We start from the raw sequence: 18446 nt of genomic DNA, 5'->3' as shown, positions 1-18446 counted from the left end.
AAAAAAAATCACAAGATTCATGAGAAACTGAAAAGCTTCTGCCATTCGGAACCTTGGCAAAAACACCTGTGCCGCCCCCCCCCCCCCCCCCCCCGCCGCAGCGCGGGGGAGCTGGTCCTCCAAGCCCGAGCACCCCTGCGGCCTCCCCTGAACTCCGCGCCGCCGCCCCCGCCCCCACCACCGTTAATCCAGGGGTTCGGATGCAGGGAGGGAACCAAACTGGAGCCAGATGTGCGCGAGCCCTCGGCTCCCTCCCGCCTCCTCCCTCCTCCCGGGCTTCTCAAAACCCGGAGCGCCGTCCAGCAGGGATCGGATCGGAGCCGGGCAGCCGCCGCACACACAGCTCCGCTCCGCGGCTCCTCCGGGAGCGCAGGCCGGGGGGCGGGGGCAAGGGAGCGGGCATGCTCAGTAGGCGGGCCAAAGTTTTTTTTTTTTTTTTTTTCCTCTCTCTTCTCCCTTTTTTTTTTTTTTTTTTTCGGTCGCAAGTAGGAAGCTTTTTTGCACTCCACCACCTCTGGCCGCTGGGAAGACGTCATCGCTTCCGCCCTACTTCCTCCTCCTGTTGGCGGCGGTGAGGATCCAATATGGAGTAAAGCGGCGGGTCGGGAGATGGGGCTCGGACGGGGCGCCCTGCACCGCCTCCCAGGCGCACCTCCCCCGGCCGCCGGCCGCTCCCCGGAACCGTGATTGGCCCGGGCCCCGGGGCGACCCCGGCCGAGCCCCCGCCCGCGGCCGGCCCTCCCCCGGCCCCGCAGCCCGCCGCACGCCGCGCTTGTTTTTCTGTCTCCCCCGCCGCCCGCCGCCCGCCGCCCGCCGCCCGCGGCGCTCCCGCTCCGCCCGGGCCGAGCCCCCGAGCCCCTCCGGCCGGCCCCGGGCGCCGCGGCGCGCCCCCCCCGCCCCCGCGCCCCCGCGCGCCGCCCCCTCCCCAGCCCCATCGGGCGGTCTCCGGGGATGTGAAGCCGGGGCTGAGCGCGCAGGAAGATGAAGGGAGCCGGGCTGCCCGCCGCGGGACAGGCGTCGAGGTGAACAGGAAAATGACCGAGGAAACACACCCGGACGAGTAAGTTCGGCTGCGGGGCGGACTCGGCGTGGGCTGGCGCCTGCCCCCCGCCCCTGCCCCTGCCCCTGCCCCTGCCCCTGCCCGCGGAGTGGGGAGGGGCGGCGGGGCCGAGGGCGCGCGGGTGACCTCGGGGCGCCCCCCCCCCCAGATCTCCCGCGGCCGGAGCGGAAGGACCGGGCACCCCGCTGCGGCTCCCCGGGCCGGTGGGTCTTCCCGCGGGGGCTCCGCGGCTCCCGCCCCGCCGCTCGCCCCCCCCCCACCCACCCCCACTCCCACCCCCTCCCCATCCCCGCCCCGCCGTCCGCATCCCCATCCCCGGTCCCGCAGGCAGCCCACCGGGGGCCCGGGCTCCGCCATTTCGTTTTTCTTGAATCGCTCTCATTTGCATACCACATTTTCATTCATAAAAAAAAAAAACAACGCGGCGGAGCGGAGGGAGGACGGGGCGCGGGCCGCGCGGGGGGCCTGCAGGAGCCGGGGATCCCCGGGCGGGGCGGGGCGCGGCGCGGCGCGGCGGGGGAGCGGCGGAGGGGTCCCGCGGCGCGGGGGAGCTCGTGGGCACGCGCCCTGGGGCTCGGGACGGGCGCCCCGCGGGGGGGCGGATCCGAGGCGGGGGCTGCGGGGGCGCGCGTGCAGGGGTGCAGGGGTGCAGGGGTGCACGGGCTGCGTGCCCGGCCCGCGGGCCCCAGGGGGCGGTGCTCGGGGGCTCGGTCGGGGGGGGGGGCCCGGGTGACCCGCCGCCCCCCGCGGGCTCGCTCGCCCAGCCCCGGGCCAAGGTGAGGCTCCTGCAGCCTGGCGGTCGCGGAGCCGGAGCTGCCGCCCTCCCACCCGCGCCCGGGGCGCCTCCGGTGCAGGGGGAGCCGAGGCGGGCTCCTGGGCCCGGCGCCTGAGGTCGTCGGCCGCGGGTCCGAGCGGTCAGCGCTCGGCGGCCGTCCCCGCTGCTCAGCGGCTGTGCCCGCCACCAGCCACTTTTTTTTTTTTTTTTTTTTTTTTTTGTGAATAAGACGCTCTCCTTTATTGTCACATGATATCCCTCCCCTCCTCCCCTGCACATTCATAAATCCGGAGCCTGCCTCGGCTCCTTTCATTCAGAGCTGCCCTTAGCGAAGGTAGCGGTGGCGCGGGCTGGGGCGCGGAGCCCTGGGCGGCGCGGGGGCGCGGGGGCGCGGGGGCTGCGGGGGCCTCTGCTCCTGCGAGCCTGGACCGTGCCGAGAGGGGAGGTGACTCAGGGCTGGGTGACCCCGAGGGCTTCTCTTGCAGCAGGTGACCGAGTGCTGTGCTCTACTCTTATTAAGAATCTACTTTTTTTTTTTTTTTTTTCTTTTAAATGCCCCTTTATCCTTTGGCGTCTGCTGTTGCCAGGCTGGGCGGGAGAGGGTGAGAGGGTGGGTGTTTGGGCAAAGGGACTTGCCTTCCCTTGTTCCCCACCCTGGGGATGTTGGACTGCAGTCACCCCTGGTCTGCTGAGACACCTGCCGCTGGAGACCAGCCCGCCTCGAGTGCATGTCTGTGCGATGCCACCACCGCTGTTGATCTTTTTTTTTTTTTTTTAACGTTTTTTTGCCTTTGCCTTCCTACGCTGCTTTTTGAAACTGTAAAATGGGGGGGAAAAAGTTGCTTTTGGGAGGAAGAAATATGCTGCTGGGCCTTGTTCCCTTCCGACTGGACTAATAGGCCAGTGTTTCTCTGGGTCTTCCTTTGTCCCTGCACACGCAAATAGCAGTAGTAGCAGGGAGGGATGGTGGCCTTGCTCTGGACGTTGGGATTCGTGTTGGAGATTGGTTCCACTCGCCCTGCGCTGGGGTCCTTGGCTTTATACCCTTGGGAGTACTGGTCCGGCCTCTCCCTTTGCACTGCAGCATGGCAGCTTTGCATCCTACCCCATCTGACAGCCAAAGCAAAAGGATTTGGGGTGGGATCATCAGCAAGAAATGACGGCCTCTATTTCATGCTTTCAGAGCACTTGAGCTTGGAACTGGCTGCCCCACTGCTGTCAGAAGCCCAGTTGAGACAGTGGGTTTTGAGGACAGGTTCTGGTTTCAGTTAATCAGAAAGCTGTAGCACGCCTTAGCCTACTGCAGAAATGGCCTTCCTGGGATTACTTTTAATGTAATGACCTTGGCATGAGACGTGAAATGTAAGCCCGTAAGCACACGGGCTGCATGGGCTGTTAACTGCCGTTTGTGGACACTGTCCATTGTATTGTTCAAGTTCTTATGTAATGACCCATCTGAAAAATGCCTTTTAAACATTAGTGCCTGGAAGAAGGTTTCTCTCTGGATTGCAGAGCTTGCTGTGATTGCCTTTTTGTTGTCGTTGGGTTTCTTTTTTTTTCCTTTTCCTTTTTTTTTTTTTTTTTTTGCAACCATTGTCTGGAAGCTCAGAGCTAAAATTATTACTGGATTACAGCGGTCATAGTTAGCCTAGGTTTTTGCTAGGTTTATTTATTCCTCCTCTAGTATGCATTTTGATCTTTTATTTTCTCTTCTAATGGCTTTATGTTTGGGGTCCTGCAGGTAACCTTTTGGAAGTAGACCAGGTGTGTTTTATATAAAGAGATTTGGTGACCTCAAATTGGAGACCTTTGGGAGTTACAGTTATGTCTTAGGTATAATAGATTTTTTTTTTTGAGAGTCCATATATATTTAAGGTTTTTGCTAAATGGTACAGAAATGTAATAAATACATTTAGCATCAGAGTACAAGAAGTCAGAATCTTGCAACTGGCAAAATTGTGCCGAATTTTAAAAAATAATAAATATTTTAGCTTAATGCTCTTTTCCATGTCGATTTAAAACTTTTCTAATAAACATATGCTAGCTCAGGAAAGCTTATCTGCTCTTTCTGCCGACTGTCCTGAAATGTAGCTTCTATATAGAAAATACTCTGACCGGTCTCCTCTGATCCCACTCCAGCTACCAATGCATGTAAAAACTTAAAATTTTACAGTTTTTTTTTAATGATTCAAAACTAAAAAGCATCCACAAACTATTGAAAATGATCTTTTGTAAATGAGAGTGGAAAAAAATATTTTGATCTTAGGCATTTTGTCTGTATCTTTAGAGCATTTGATTAGGCTCTTGAACGATTTGGAAATTTGTTGACAAAATGAAGGAACTCTTCTCACATGAGCTTAATTCAGAAAACATGGAGCTACCATTTAGCTATTCTGTTGCTCTCATAAACCTCTCTGCAAGACATATCCTGCTGAGAATGGATTTGTAGCTTCCTCCTTAGTCATGTTTTTCCTAATGTTGGAAGGTCTTCCCTTAAATTTTTTTTTTTTTTTTTGCAGAACCATTTCAAAGAAATTAAACATCAGAATGCTTTATATTTAAATACTTGAACATACTTTTCCAAAAGATGAGAATACTCTTCCATGAAACCATAGTACTATCATCACACTTCACAAAATTAAGAATCATTCTGTTGTCTTTAACATTCAGCCCAATTGCCTGAAAATGTCTTTTACAACTGTCCTTTCAGCCAGGTGCCAAATAAAGATCCTGAGTTAAATGCATTTAATGTACATTAAGGCTCAGGGCTCAGCCATTTGCTCACTTTCTGATCTAAGGCAAGTTACTTACCTATCACTTTGGTTTTAACGGAGTGAATGAAATGGGAATGAATGTTACCAGTTTCATGGAGTTGCTGTGAAAATTAAATGAGATAGCATGTGAAGCCTCCTGTTGAGCACCAAGCATAGAACAGGTGTCTGGTGTTGGCTCTTAGCAGGGCCCTGGGATACGTTTCTTATAAGCTCAGCTTGTTCATTTTCAAATAATCCTATGAAGGAGTTGCCCCATTTATATTTTATTTTTTAAGATTTTATTTATTTAGAGAGTGTGTGTGCAGACAAGAGTGATGGGAGGACAGAGGGAGAGAATCTCAAGCAGACTCCCTGCTGAACACAGAGCCCGATGATGCGATGCGGGGCTTGATCCCACCATGCATGAAATCCCGACCCTGTGATTATGACGTGAGTCGAAATCAAGAGTCAGAGGCTGAACTGACTGAGCTCCCCAGGCGCCCCGGAGTTACCCCATTTGACTGAGGAGGAGGCTTAAGTGAAGTTGCTTGCCTGAGCAACCATTTTTTTATAGCCCTTGACTCATTCAGTCTTCTCAACAGCCCTCTGGGGTAGGTAGGGTATTATTTCCCCCCTTTATAGTTGGGGACACTGAGGCCCAGAGAAGTTGAGTAACTTGTCCAAGGCCGTATCATTAGTAAATGAAGGAGCCTGGCTCAGGAAGGACTGTGAGGTACCTTCTCGGAAGAGGACAGGCTGGCCAGCCTTAGTCATCCTGACTTCCGAGCTCTCGCTGTTTCTGTCAGTCATGCTGTCCTTAATTCTTCTGAATCGATGACAGTCTGTCATTGTAATTTTTTTCCACTTCTTTATCTTCCCTGAAATTGCTATGAGGCACATACTGAATTAAAGTGAATTTAAATAAATTTGGGCTTGAGAATTAATTCCATGATACACCTTAAGATAATGGGAGTGTGAATTCATAGTTGGTTATTGCTGGAGGTTAGCTGTACGTTCATTCTAGCAGTTTTAGAAATTAGACTTGGTACAACAAATTTTGATTCAGTTTCTTTGCATTAGCCTTTAAAAAGGGATGTTTCTACTCCACATATATAGAACTCCTTAAATTGTTAAAAGCATGCAATTGGCTACGCAGAACTGGAATTTGGTTCATTCATCAGAAGATCTTGAAAGCAAGATGAAACAAAAAACTTGGAAAGACCTTAACAAAATTGTAAGAGAGGATATTATCCTCGTATACAGTGAAGTGCCTACTCTGAGGCTGTACATCTTTCTTTCTAGGTGGTGGACTTGGACTTCTCTCCATCTGCTAAGCTTGTTTCCACAAGGACTTAGCAGTGCTCCCTCCTTTCTAGCTATGGCTGATCCTGTCTGCTTTCCACTTGCTTTAACCAAATAAAATATGTAAAAGTGAATCAATACAAATACCCAAACTACTTTGCTTCAACAGTCTACTTACTCATGCTCTTTATTCTGAAGTTTTTCTTCCTTCCCATCAAGTGAAATTCTGGTCATTCCCCACCAATCAGTTCTGCGGCCACTCCTTCTATGAGATCCTCCTAGACTTTCTTCACCTCCCCCTTCAAGTCAAAACTGAGGACTCTTTCCTTTTTAAGATTTTTATTTATTTATTCATGAGAGACACACACAGAGAGGCAGAGACACAGGCAGAGGGAGAAGCAGGCTCCATGCAGGAAGCCTGATACGGGACTCGATCCACCAGGACTCCAGGATCACCCCCTAAGCCAAAGCCAGATGCTCAAGCACTGAGCCACCCAGTGCCCCCAGACTGAGGACTCTTGATAGCATTTTTCCCTACACTGTTTGGCAGTTCTCACCATTTAGAGTTGGGCTTATACCTAGCTAGATTCTTACCAGAATAGGAGCTTTTTGGATTCATTGAGTTGAGAGGATTACCTCTCAACTGCCTAGTAGTCTTCTAGTTGTTGGCTCAATACCATTGGACACATTATGGTTGCTTAATAAATGTCTGTTGAACTTAACAGAAATGGATTTATTTATTTATTTATTTATTTATTTATTTATTTATTTTTGTATTTTTGGATTTAATTATTTAAAAATGCTTTGTCCCTACCAACGGCTGCAGTAATTATAATCATTGTGTTTGGCTGACTTACAGTGTGGGTAAGCCTCCTCTGAGAAACTGCGTTCCTATGAAGTCCTTGGCACATTTTGTGGAACTTGGGTGCAGAACTATTGTACTTGGGTGCAGAACTAACTATCTGGTAGTGATCTGGGATTGACAAGTCAAAACTATTTTGATTCCAATCACTATTGTGGGAGTTGGGAAGTGGAGGATCTTGAGTGCAGTAAGCCCAGGCCTCTGTTTCTGCCTCTGCAGGAGAATCTCCGCGGAAATCACAATATTAACAATTTGCAGTAGCTGCAGGGTTCTGATGGAGTCTCAACACTTGAAGTCGGAGACAGCCGTGCTGATGAGCACCAATATTGGCATAGTTCCTCTATTACTGGGCGGAACACAAATACGCAGTCTGACAGCAAAATCCTCAGAAACTGAACAGGATGATAATAGAGGCAGAGCAGCAAGTTTGGGTGTGTGGGTTTTTTTGGTTTTTTTTTTTCTTTTTTGGCTTATTTTCTCAAGTAAATTGGACTGGACTGGGTTGGTTGGTTGGTTGGTTGGTTGGTTTTGAGACCCAGTCATATTGATAAAAAGTCTTAAATGCTTCTTTTTTAAAAAAATTTTTATTTATTTATGATATCACACACAGAGAGAGAGAGAGAGGCAGAGACATAGGCAGAGGGAGAAGCAGGATCCATGCACCGGGAGCCCAACATGGGATTTGATCCCGGGTCTCCAGGATCGCGCCCTGGGCCAAAGGCAGGCGCCAAACTGCTGCGCCACCCAGGGATCCCTTAAATGCTTCTTTTTAATCAATATTTAAGGCTAGAACATTGATGATTCTTTAAGTAATTTTCTGGGGCGTGTAGTCACTGGAGTAGAAGGGATATTTTTGCACTGGTGCACAGAGTGCCCTGTGGAGCAGAGAGTACCGTCTCTGTGTTTGCCCTGGGTGGGCATGAAGAATTGTTACTGGAGCTTTGACATGTGTCCCATGTCATGGGAAGGAAGTCAGGCCAGGATCTTAGTAAAATACTTGATAGTAACTGGCATAGGAGTTCACTAAATTAAGTGACAACTGTTTTATAACTAATTTCTCAGGTAGACTTTGTCCGCAGGGTGTTCACTTGTGGCGTATTGTGCACAAGATAGCAAATTGTGCTTATGTTTTTTATGCCCTCCTCAAAGTGTAGTTTGTTATTTATTTAAAGACTGAATTCCTGGTTCTGCATTCACGTAGAGCGCAGAGGTGAAGAAATGGATTCTGACTTCATCCTAGCATTTAGAGCTGGCGATTGAAGGGATTAGAACGAGGGCAGCTTCTGAAATGTATGGCTTCGGCTCCTCTGTGTACTGATATAATGATTTTTCAAATCTGGTGGTTCTTGTTCTTATATATATTCCCTCTGGTCCATTCCTAAGTGCTTAAACTTAATTATCAGGTTAAGTTTTTAATTGTCTTTCCTAGTTCATCTGGTAATGACATTTTTGTCTTTTCGTTTTCATTACTTATTCTTCTTATTTCTTTTTCTCCTTGCGTTGCTTTGGCTCTGGCTTCCAGTATTGATTTTTCAGATGAGCTCTTCTTATTTTGTATGTGCATCCCACCCTGGGAATGCACAAAGAAGATTGGCCCTATATGCCCTTCTAGGGGTGAGAATAATAGCTTCTTAAGCCTTTCGCCCATAGCCTTGCAGAGTGCTGAGCTCTTAGTAGGCTTTCTGCAAACGTCTATTGATTGGTGAAAGCAAATATTCGTTAATTGAAAAATGATTTTACCTTATATCAAAATATAAACTATTATTCTTACTGTACCTACATCCCAAAAAGACTTTGCGGTTACTGCCTTTTCAAAACTTCTAGGAGGGGCAGGCTGCCATGATGGTAGGGGAAGAAACATGGATTTTGTGGTCACACCGTGCTTTAGTCAGGGCCCCTGGCAAATGTCTGAAGCCTGGAGCCCTGGTTGATGTAAATGAAGCTCACGCTGCTCTCTGATCCATTGGCTGTTAAAAAGTGGAAATGAAATTGGGAAGGTAGAGCACTTCAGCACAGTGCCTGATAAATTGGGAATTCAGTGGGACTCACCCACCTCCAGTGTACCTCCAGTGTCTCCTGTCACAGAGCAAGGTATGATTTATTTTTAGAATTTACAAAGTAGAAGATACCCATTAACAATATTTTACCTGCACAGCAACCTTTTGAGGCAAGAAATAAGATTCCCACATAATGCCTGTGAGAGCTGAAGTGACCTGCTCCAGGGGGTTTCTAGGAGGACAATTAAAGCCTAGAAGTCATATTTTGCTTATTTGGCTTTCTGGTGCTGTGCTATTAGGACCTAGAGTAGCACTTTAGTTCTGGTGTTGTAATACCAGTAAGGCCCTGCTGGCTTTTGGCCAGCACTAGGATCAGTGATCCTAGTTGGCTATCTTTTTGAGATTTCACGTCTTGTGGAAGCTTGCCTCCTTTGTTTACTGTCGGTGTACTTACCTCTTAGTAGCATCTTTGGCTTTCTTGCCATTTTTGTTTGTGGTTGAGAAACCTTTCACGCGTTATTCAGATTGTTTCTAAGAGTCCGTATACTTGGGATGGGCTGGGTTGAGGGGGTGGCTGGCTGAAGGTTCCCTTAGGAGTGAGTTGGCTCATGACTTGTTTTGTCCACTTGCATGTCCTGTTGGTGTTTATGTTTTACATTTTCAGCCAAAAAATAAAGTGAATGTTAGATCAGAGGTTTAATTTAATCAGCATCCTAGTAATTTTACTCATTTTTACAGATCTTTTAAAGCTGCATAAGTGTGAATATAGTCTTAATATAGTGATTAAATCGTTCTCCTTCACTTAATAGGCCAAATCAAATCTGTGATTTTTCTCAGACTCAAAGTTTGAAAACAGGCCTGCTCTTCCAGGGTAGTATACATTGGCTCAGTGTTACTTCTGGCCCTGAAGGCCTAATGGTGTCCTCTTAATTAATCTGCATATAAACAGGTTTCAGGTCTGGAGTCTCTGTTTTTGAACCAGCTTTGAGGCCCTTACCATCCATTCTTAGATGTCTCTTACACTAGGGAGAATTAGGGGGTACTAGATTACAGGTGTCCATTCAGAGCATGGTAGACTTTGAATCTAAAGATCTTGACTTTAGAAGATACTTGGACCCTAACTGCAAAGCTATTCATTAATTATCATATTGGATAAAATAAATAACCAGGGTGGTGAGGCTGGAGGAAAGGAGTGACTAGCCGTTGAGTGCCATTCACTTACAGCACACCTAATCCCCCAGAGAGTACCAGAGCTGTGACTCAGAGGGAGTCTCTGTCCTTAGGGAGCTTTTACCTTCTAGGGTGCTAGGCACTTCATATTCATTAGAGGTATGAGGACAGCATCATCTTGATGAATGACTCTCGGAGTTTTTTCTTTCCTTCCGTTGCTTCTTCAGAGTTCCTCCTAGCTAGATCTGCATGCTTTGGGATTCCCAAATTTGGGGTGGGGGGAACTCTTTACCTGGAGCATTAAAGGAACGACATGCCCTTCCCAGAATGGCCTAACAAGCTCTTCAAGTTATTTTTAGGGTGTGTGTGTATTGTGTACACTTGCACACTCACATGTGGAAGGAACATGCCTGACAGGCAAGGAAAAGACTCACAGAGGTTAAGTATCTTGTCTGAGGTCGCAGAGCAGAATTTATTATTTTGAATTCCAGGTCCTTCGACTTTAGATCCCATGTCTGTAGAATATTATGGGTCGTAACTTCATAGAGCATTAGTTTTCTTGTGTAACAAAATTGTGTGTGCAGCTTGATTTATATTATTATTGAGCAAATGAAATTAGAACTCACTTTGAATCCTGAAAACACCTCAAAACTGTGAGGTGACATTTCTTTCTCGCGTTCCTTTTCCTCTGGGAGGGAGGGAAGCAGTGCCCACGGAGGTGGCCTCTCCTGTACTGATATAAAGAGCAACTTTACAGGGTACCTCTTTGGGGAAAAGACCTAGCCACCTTATCCTTGAAAATCTGAATGAGCAGAATGGATAACAACGCACACTATTCTCCTGGGCCTGTGTTCTAGCCTCACTGTTCTGAGAGGAGGATCAAACTTGAACCTGCATTGAGAGTCTTGCAAAGGGAGGATTGTGATTTGGTAAGGCCTCAGATTCCTGCATTTAAAAAAAAAAAGATTTATGTATTTTTTTTAAGATTTTATTTATTCATTCATGAGAGACAGAGAAAGAGAGAGAATGGCAGAGACAGAGCAGGCTTCATGCAGGGAGCCTGACAGGGGACCCGATCCCAGGACTACAGGAGCCATGCCCTGAGCCAAAGGCAGATGCTCAACTGCCAAGCCACCCAGGGATCCCCAAGATTTATGTATTTATTTGAGGGAGACAGCACAAGCAGGAGGGGCAGAAGGAGAGGGAGAAAGAATCTCAAGCAGACTCTGCGCAGAGCACGGAGCCCAGTGTGGGGCTCAATCCCAGGGACCCTGAGATCATGACCTGACTTGAGCGGAAACCAAGAGCCAGACACTTGACTGACTGTGCCACCCGGGCACCCCTCAGATTCTGCATTTTTATTAAACTTCCAGGTGCCGCTGGTGCTGCTGATCCATGGGTCAAAATTATGAGTTGCAAGGGCCTATGGTTGTGATGCTAGTAAGCTCAGAGCTGCCAGGTTTGTGTCTTCAAAGTCGGCTTCACATACTTGGCATTTGGAATCTGTTGAAGAAGCTCACTGGATGGGAAGGTGGTGCTTATGCATGGAGGGATATTACCAGGCAGCCACTTCTCCATCCCTGGCAGGGTTTCCAGCTTTGACTTTAGATGGGAATGTGCTGGGAGAATTTTTTCTTACGGCTTAAAAAAAAAAAGTTCTTGGTGAATGCCAGGAGGCCCAAGAAATCCGTCCTGTAAAAAGAAATACGAAGTCCCGGCACTTTGTATGGAATGTCTATGGTCAGCTGGCATTCTGCACCTTCCAGACAAATCCGTCTTGTATGGAAAGCCTGCAGCCCTGGGAAGCAGGCGTGCTCAGCCCTAGAAGAAATCACAGGAAGTAATTAAACAGAGAAGGTCAGAGAAAGAGGAAGTGGTTGTGTTGTTTCTGATGCGAATAGCATTGTTGTTCCTGGGGACGCAGATGATGGTGTTTAAGTCTTCTGGAATGCGACTGCTTGGGGATTTGATTGTATTTAAATTGCAGCCCTTTCAGTTTATTCTTTCAGACAGCAATCTAGTTAGGAAATGAATTGCTTTTAGGTCTTATCAGAAATACCCACGTGCCTAAGCAGAAGTTTTAAGCGGGGAGTTGCTTATAGCTTGGCAAATTGCACCTAAATGAAATGAATGTCAAGACTATTAGAGGTTAATTTTAGGTGTCTGGAGTTCTCCTTAATTCTCCTGATTAAACACTTTAACATAATAGTTTCCTTAATTGGAATAATGATGGAATATTAGCATGCATATTAAACCATTTACCCAAATTTGAATAGGGTTAAAATGCAAATTATCCATCACTTGTCAGTGCTTACTCTTCAGAGATGATTCCTGGTGAGAGATGGGGAAAAGACTGGAATGTGAATTGGGATGGGGCTTTCCACTGGAAGGCAGCATTGCTTGGAAAGCCAAGAATAGATCAGGGGCCTAAAGTAAGAGACCCTTTGTTCCCCCAAAACAGTGGGTACTAAAAAATACCCCACTGCTTATGATAGTAAAACTACAACATGGAGGCAGATGCAGTGGGAAATCCAAAATGAGCTAATGACCCTCTGGTTGTGTCTTACATTAGCCGGTCATATTTTTCTTTGATGGGAAGGTGATGGGAGACTAACCTCCCCTTGCCCTAGCATTTAGATACCTCATCTGAAAGTCTTTTTTTTTTTTTTCTTTTTCCATCTGAAAGTCTTGATCTGATGTCACCACCCAGCAGTTAAACCAGTGGCTGAGATCCTATAAGCACTCCCAAGTGTCTGTACTGAACACATAATGTCACCTTTTTGTATCTATTACTCTATTTCAATGTATGTAGCCACATTTAAAAAAAATTATTTATTCTTGAGAGACACACACATAGAGGCAGAGACCTAGACAGAGGGAGAGGCAGGCTCCTTGTAGGGAGCCCGATGTGGGACTCGATGCCAGGACCCGAGATCACATCCTGAGCTGAAGGCAGGTGCTCAACTGCTGAGCCACCCAGGCGTCCCTGTGGCCACATTTCTAAAATAACAGTCATGACCTCATTAAAAATTCGTGGTGGATATTTGTGTATTTTTCTCAACTCACGGTTATTAACAAACACAGCTGTAATCCCTGGGGAGGGGAGCCGGTCCCCGAGTTTTCTCCGTATGAGTCTTTTTTACTTAGAAACTTGGGAATCCCTGCGGCCCTCGTTCTGGATGTGAGAACTTAGTGAGTGTGGTCATCTTGGGGGAGGCGTGCAGACGAGGGTGCGGCCCTACTCCCAGGGCGGATGGGTTGGAAGGTCTGAGAAAAGTAGGGGCCAAGTTTAGTTGGAGAAGGTTGAGGAGAAGTTGAAAATGATGAGGACACGTCCCTTAGAGACTCGGCAGGTGTTGGGTCTTCTGAGTAAGGGAGGGAGCGCTGGGGGCGTGAGTCTTCCCTGTCTCCAGTGGTCGCCTGCGGGCCGCCGCGGGCAGCTGTCCAGTCCCTGTGCTGGGGATAGCGGCAGCGTGGCCGGCTCTGGGGTCGGGAAACCCAGGTTCCCGGTCCTTCCTTGCCACGGGCCTCCTACGCAACCCAGGCTGTCGGGTTTCTCCGGACTCTGCTTTCTCATCTCTCAGATAAAGGGGTTGAATAACCTAAAACACTACCGAAGGACTCTTCTAGTTCCAAATATTGCAGGGAGAGTTAATGTCAAAGGAAATGTGTTCCTGTTTATTTATAAGCATAATAGTCTGTTTTTGTTTTAATCGCAGCACAACTGACGCTCAAGGTCTCGTTAGTTTCAGGTACACGACACAGTGGCTCAACGGCCCGTGCCTCGTGCTGCGCGCACCACACGTGTAGCTACCATCTGTCACCGCTCGATGCCATTACGGCGCCATTGTCTGTCTTCCCTGTGCTGTACCTACCTCTCATCTCTGTGACTCACTCGTTCTGCAGCTGGGAGCGTGTACCCCCCACGCCCCTTCCCCACCTCCCCATTTCTCCCACGCCACCCCTCCGACAACCACCATTTTGTTCTCTGTGTTATGGGTCTGTTTCTACTTTGCTTACTTTGTTGTTTTTTTAGATTCCACGTATAAGTGAAATCATTTGCTATTTGACTTATTTCACTTAGCATAATACCCTCTCGCTCTGTCCATTTCGTTGCAAATGGCAAAATCTCCTTCCTTTTTATGACTAATATATTCCATGGTGTGTATATGTGCGTGTGTGTGTGTGTGTGTGTGTACTACATCATCTTTATCCATTCATCTGTCTTTTTGGAAAAGATTTTGTTTATTTATTTGAGAGTGAACGGGAGAGCACAAATGGGGTGAGGGGCAGAGGGGGAAACAGACTCCCCACTGTGAGCAGGGAGCCCGACTCGGCTTGATCTTGGGACTCCTGGATTATGATCCAAGTGGAAGGCAGATGCCCGACTGACTGAGCCACCCCTGCACCCCACCCATTCATCTCTTGATGAACACTTGAGTGGCTTCCATATCTATTGAAAATAATACTACAATGAATATAGGACTGTATATATTTTTTTGAATTAGAGCTTTGTTTTCTTTGGGTAAATGCCCAGGAGTAGAATTATTAGATTCTATGGCATTTCTGTTTTTACTTTTTGTGAGGAGCCTCTATACTGTTTTCTACAATGATTGTATCAATTTCCATTCCCACCAACAATGTAGGAGTCTTCCTTTTTTTCCCACATCCTTACCATTATTTGTTATTTCTTGTTTTTTTTTATTATTATTATTTAATTATTTGACAGCTCCAGAGAGCACAAGTTGGGAGAACAGCAGAGGGAGAAGCAGGCTTCCCACTGAGCAGGGAACCAGATGCAGGGCTTGATCCCAGGACCCTGGGACCATGACCTGAGCCAAAAGCAGACACTTAACCGGCTGAGCCACCCAGGCGCCCCAGTTTCTTGTCTTTCTGATGCTAGCCATTCTGACAGGTGTAAGGTGGTAACTTCTTGTGGTTTTAACTTGCCTGCTGATTAGTGATGTTGAACATCTTTTCATGTGTCTGTTGGCATGATACTCTTTTTTTAAAACATAAAAATACAAAGCAGAAATTAAAACACTTTTTGCTGCTCCAGTCAGGGAAGCCTTCACTTTCAGTAGGTTGGGTCTTGAATTTTATTTTTTTATTTTATTTTTTTTTTTGGGTCTTGAATTTTAGAGGACTCAGATAAGGATGGTGGCCCTAATGGGGAGGCACAGGACAAGCCACATAGGGAGGAAGTGTCTGTCTCTTTTTCGAAGGATTTCTTCCACAGGCAGGAAACTCCTCTAGGCTTATGCCAGGGGAGCTCAGAGAAAGAGGTGATTGAGTTGGCTGAGGCTAGCTTTGGGAGGCTGTTGAGTGCCAGGCTCACAAAGCAAGTATTTGGACATTTGTTCTTAGGTAGGACAGAGCTGTTCAAGGTTTTTATTTTATTTTATTTTATTTTATTTTTATTTTTATTTTATTAAGATTTTATTTATTTATTCATGAGAGACAGAGAGAGAGAGGGGCAGAGACACAGGCAGAGGGAGAAACAGGCTCCATGCAGGGAGCCCGATGTAGGACTCGATCCCGGGACTCTAGGATTACGCCCTGGGCCGAAGGCAGGCACTAAACCAATGAGCCACCCAGGGATCCCCAAAATCGCTTTTGTGCCTCCCCGTTGGGGAATCAAACCCCAGTCTCTCGCGTGACAGGTGGGGATACTCACCAACAAGGAACTGCGCTGTTCAAGGTTTTGAAGCAAAGAGGTGCTGATGTGATATGTGGGCAAATGCAAAGTTGAACTAGTCAGAGGGTGCAGGCTAGGCTGGAGTCAAGGAGGCCGCTAATAATTGTTTCTCTGTCATACAGGGGCAGGACTCTTCTCTCTGGCCTTACTTAAATGCAGTAGGCATTGCTGTAAAAAGCTTTGTTTCTAGGAGGGTGTTGTTATGCTTATTGGAAGATCAAGTGCGCCATGGAATTCAGAACAAAATTAACTAACTTTGTAGATCAAACTTGCAACTTGGGAATAACCCCAGTGAATGTTGTTTATGTTTGTTTTTAGTATTGTTACTTCGGTGGAAACACAGCACTCACATCTGTTGAAATTGCCCCTGTGCAGTGCAGGATGCATTGCCCTTCCTCAGTAGAGTGAAATAGTTGCAATTAGACCATAAAAGTATAGAACTGGAGAGGATCTTGGGAACCTGCCATTTCAGCTCCTTTCTTTTATACATAAATTGCACTTTGGGGAGGTCAAATGAGTATCCTGGGGTCACACAGCTAGTCAGTGGTTTGGGATAGGTCAGTGAGGACATGTCATCTGGCCTTGGTCCCAGTCCTGTTTTGGGCAATATGTTAAACATTCATTACAATTCCTGTCCTTGAGGTGTGGAACCCTTGGGTGGCAGGATAGAGATGGTGGGAAACAATCACTTTGGGTTAACGTGGTCCACGTAGACGGTGAACCGTCAACATTGAACAGATTGCTAACCATGGTCGGCTCTCGTGCAGTAGGTTGCAACAGGTGAGCTTGCCCAGTGCTGTCCCTGTGTGGCTCACCTGCAGACGGCAGGTAGGGGTCCTGAGGTATGGCTTCCCTGTGTTGTGTTTCGGGGACAAAAGGGTTGGGAGTGGAGCAGAGGAGGGTCTCTTTCAGCTTGCCATTCTGGGAGACAGGAGATGAGCCCTTAGGTGAAAAGTTGAAATATATGTGATGTTCCAAGGTTTTTGCACCTGGGCACCGGCAAAAAAAGTTTTGAAACATTACCTCTGCCCGTTCTTCCTCCCCAGCTCCAGTGGCCTCTGTTCTCCCCATGTGTTTGCTTTTGATGCTAACTGCCAAGGCAGTGTGGTCATAGACAGCAGGAAGTCATATTTGATGTGCAGGTCTCGTGGGGTGGGGGTAGGTGGATGCCAGGATGGGAAGGGTGGCGGTTTTGGCACATCCGTGTGAGAACACTGCACGCTTCTAAGCCAGCAGGTGCTGTTGCCACTAAAGAGGGAAGGGAAGAGTTGACCACCTGGTCATGTAAGAGCATTTTTTATGGTAGTGCTTTTTACTTGAGGTTGTTCTAAGGTCACTGCCCCATAGGTTGAACCCAGATAAAGTTGGGATTATCCTCTGGATCAGACACAGCGAGGGTTGTAGCCAAGGGCTTGAGGAAGAATGAAAATAATCTCCAAAGCAAGACCCTATCCCCAAAAGCCTGAGGTCCAGCAGGGAGTCTGGGAGGCCATAGTGGGATTTGAGCCATTTCCTAGTCCTGCTGTGAAATGGTGCTCTTCAGTCAGGACTCCCCCTGGGGTGAGGAGATTGACTCTCCTCAGGGTAGGGTAGGAAACTGGTATTTTTAACACTTTCTTTCTCTTGGGCTTCTATCCACCCGGGACGGTGGATAAAAAAAAGGGACCTTTTTTTCTTCTTGTGCATCCCCATCAGCTGGGCATTCTTCTCACTCATAAAGGAAAAGGGTCCCTTGTGAGCCCGAAGATCCCACTGTGGAGTTTCAGGCTCCTAGTTCCAGGGTTTCTGGATCCTCGAAGTGATGCGGATCATTCAGGTGTAAATGATGGCTCCCCCTTCCACATTCCTCTTACTCCACAAGGAGCTGAGCACAGCATTGGCCAGGAGAAAGAGACAGGTGTGGTGCACCCAGCACCCCTGGCATGCAACCTGAAACAGACCCCTCCCCACAAGGGTCCTAACTAGGACGATGTATCAGCATTAATAAGAGGCCCCAAGGTGGAGCCTATCTGGGGTTGTGGTTTGGGATGCTGTTTAGGACACAGTACCCTTCCTGCTTCCCAGTCTTAACCTTTCTCATCCCTAGATGAATTGAATTAGAACTTCACCTCCGCTCTGTGTGTCGTTATTAAAGTAACTCTGGGAGATTCTGATGTGCCTTAGACCGATCAGTATTTGGAAGAGGAGAACTAGAGAATGCCCGGCCAAACCTAGAGGTTATAACCAACCAAGATGGCACCAACTAGGGAAAATGGGCTCTTTTTAAAACTCCTGGGTGACAGATGTTAACGAGATTCGTTGTGGCGATCGTTTCGCAGCATATACAAATATCGAATCATGTCACAGCTAGGGTCACCTGAAATAACATGATGTTAGATGTCAGATCTCAAAAAAAAAAAAAAAAAAAGACACCCCCTCCTCCCTACACCTCCCGAGTCTGTCACCACCATTAATTCATTAATTTATCCTGAGGAGCCTGCCCTTTCAGAGGGTGTTCAGAAGGCAGTGCACCTCCACATGTCTATGAAGGGAAATGTTCTGATAAGTGTCCCTCCTCCTTTTCCTGCCCTTCCCTCTTGGTTCCATCTCATTTGAGTTGGATAACAAATAATTGCTAAGGGAGGAAGATACCAAATTGACATTACAATGTGAAGTGAGAGTATAAGAGACAAAAAATAAATTCAGTTATTGATCCAAGAGATGTCTTATTTAATTAAAAAAAAAAAAACTAGGGATCCCTGGGTGGTGCAGCGGTTTGGCGCCTGCCTTTGGCCCAGGGCGCGATCCTGGAGACCCGGGATCAAATCCCACATCGGGCTTCCGGTGCAT

The 18446-nt window shown here is 47.6% G+C and overlaps 1 protein-coding gene across 1 annotated transcript in view; it reads left to right on the top strand.

The window, feature by feature from the left end:
* Positions 1 to 601: 601 nt before the first annotated feature.
* SPRED2 (sprouty related EVH1 domain containing 2) overlaps positions 602 to 18446 on the top strand; it is a 115885-nt gene continuing 98040 nt past the window's right edge. Inside the window, exon 1 of the mRNA XM_072741072.1 lies at positions 602 to 1060. Coding sequence (XP_072597173.1) covers positions 1035 to 1060 — 26 coding nt within the window. The 5' untranslated portion in view covers positions 602 to 1034. The remainder of the gene's footprint in view (positions 1061 to 18446) is intronic.

Source organism: Vulpes vulpes, chromosome 16, assembly GCF_048418805.1.
Source record: "Vulpes vulpes isolate BD-2025 chromosome 16, VulVul3, whole genome shotgun sequence".
Taxonomy (NCBI): domain Eukaryota; kingdom Metazoa; phylum Chordata; class Mammalia; order Carnivora; family Canidae; genus Vulpes; species Vulpes vulpes.
Note: the sequence above shows the minus strand (reverse complement) of the source record. Positions and strands in the feature narration are given on the sequence as shown.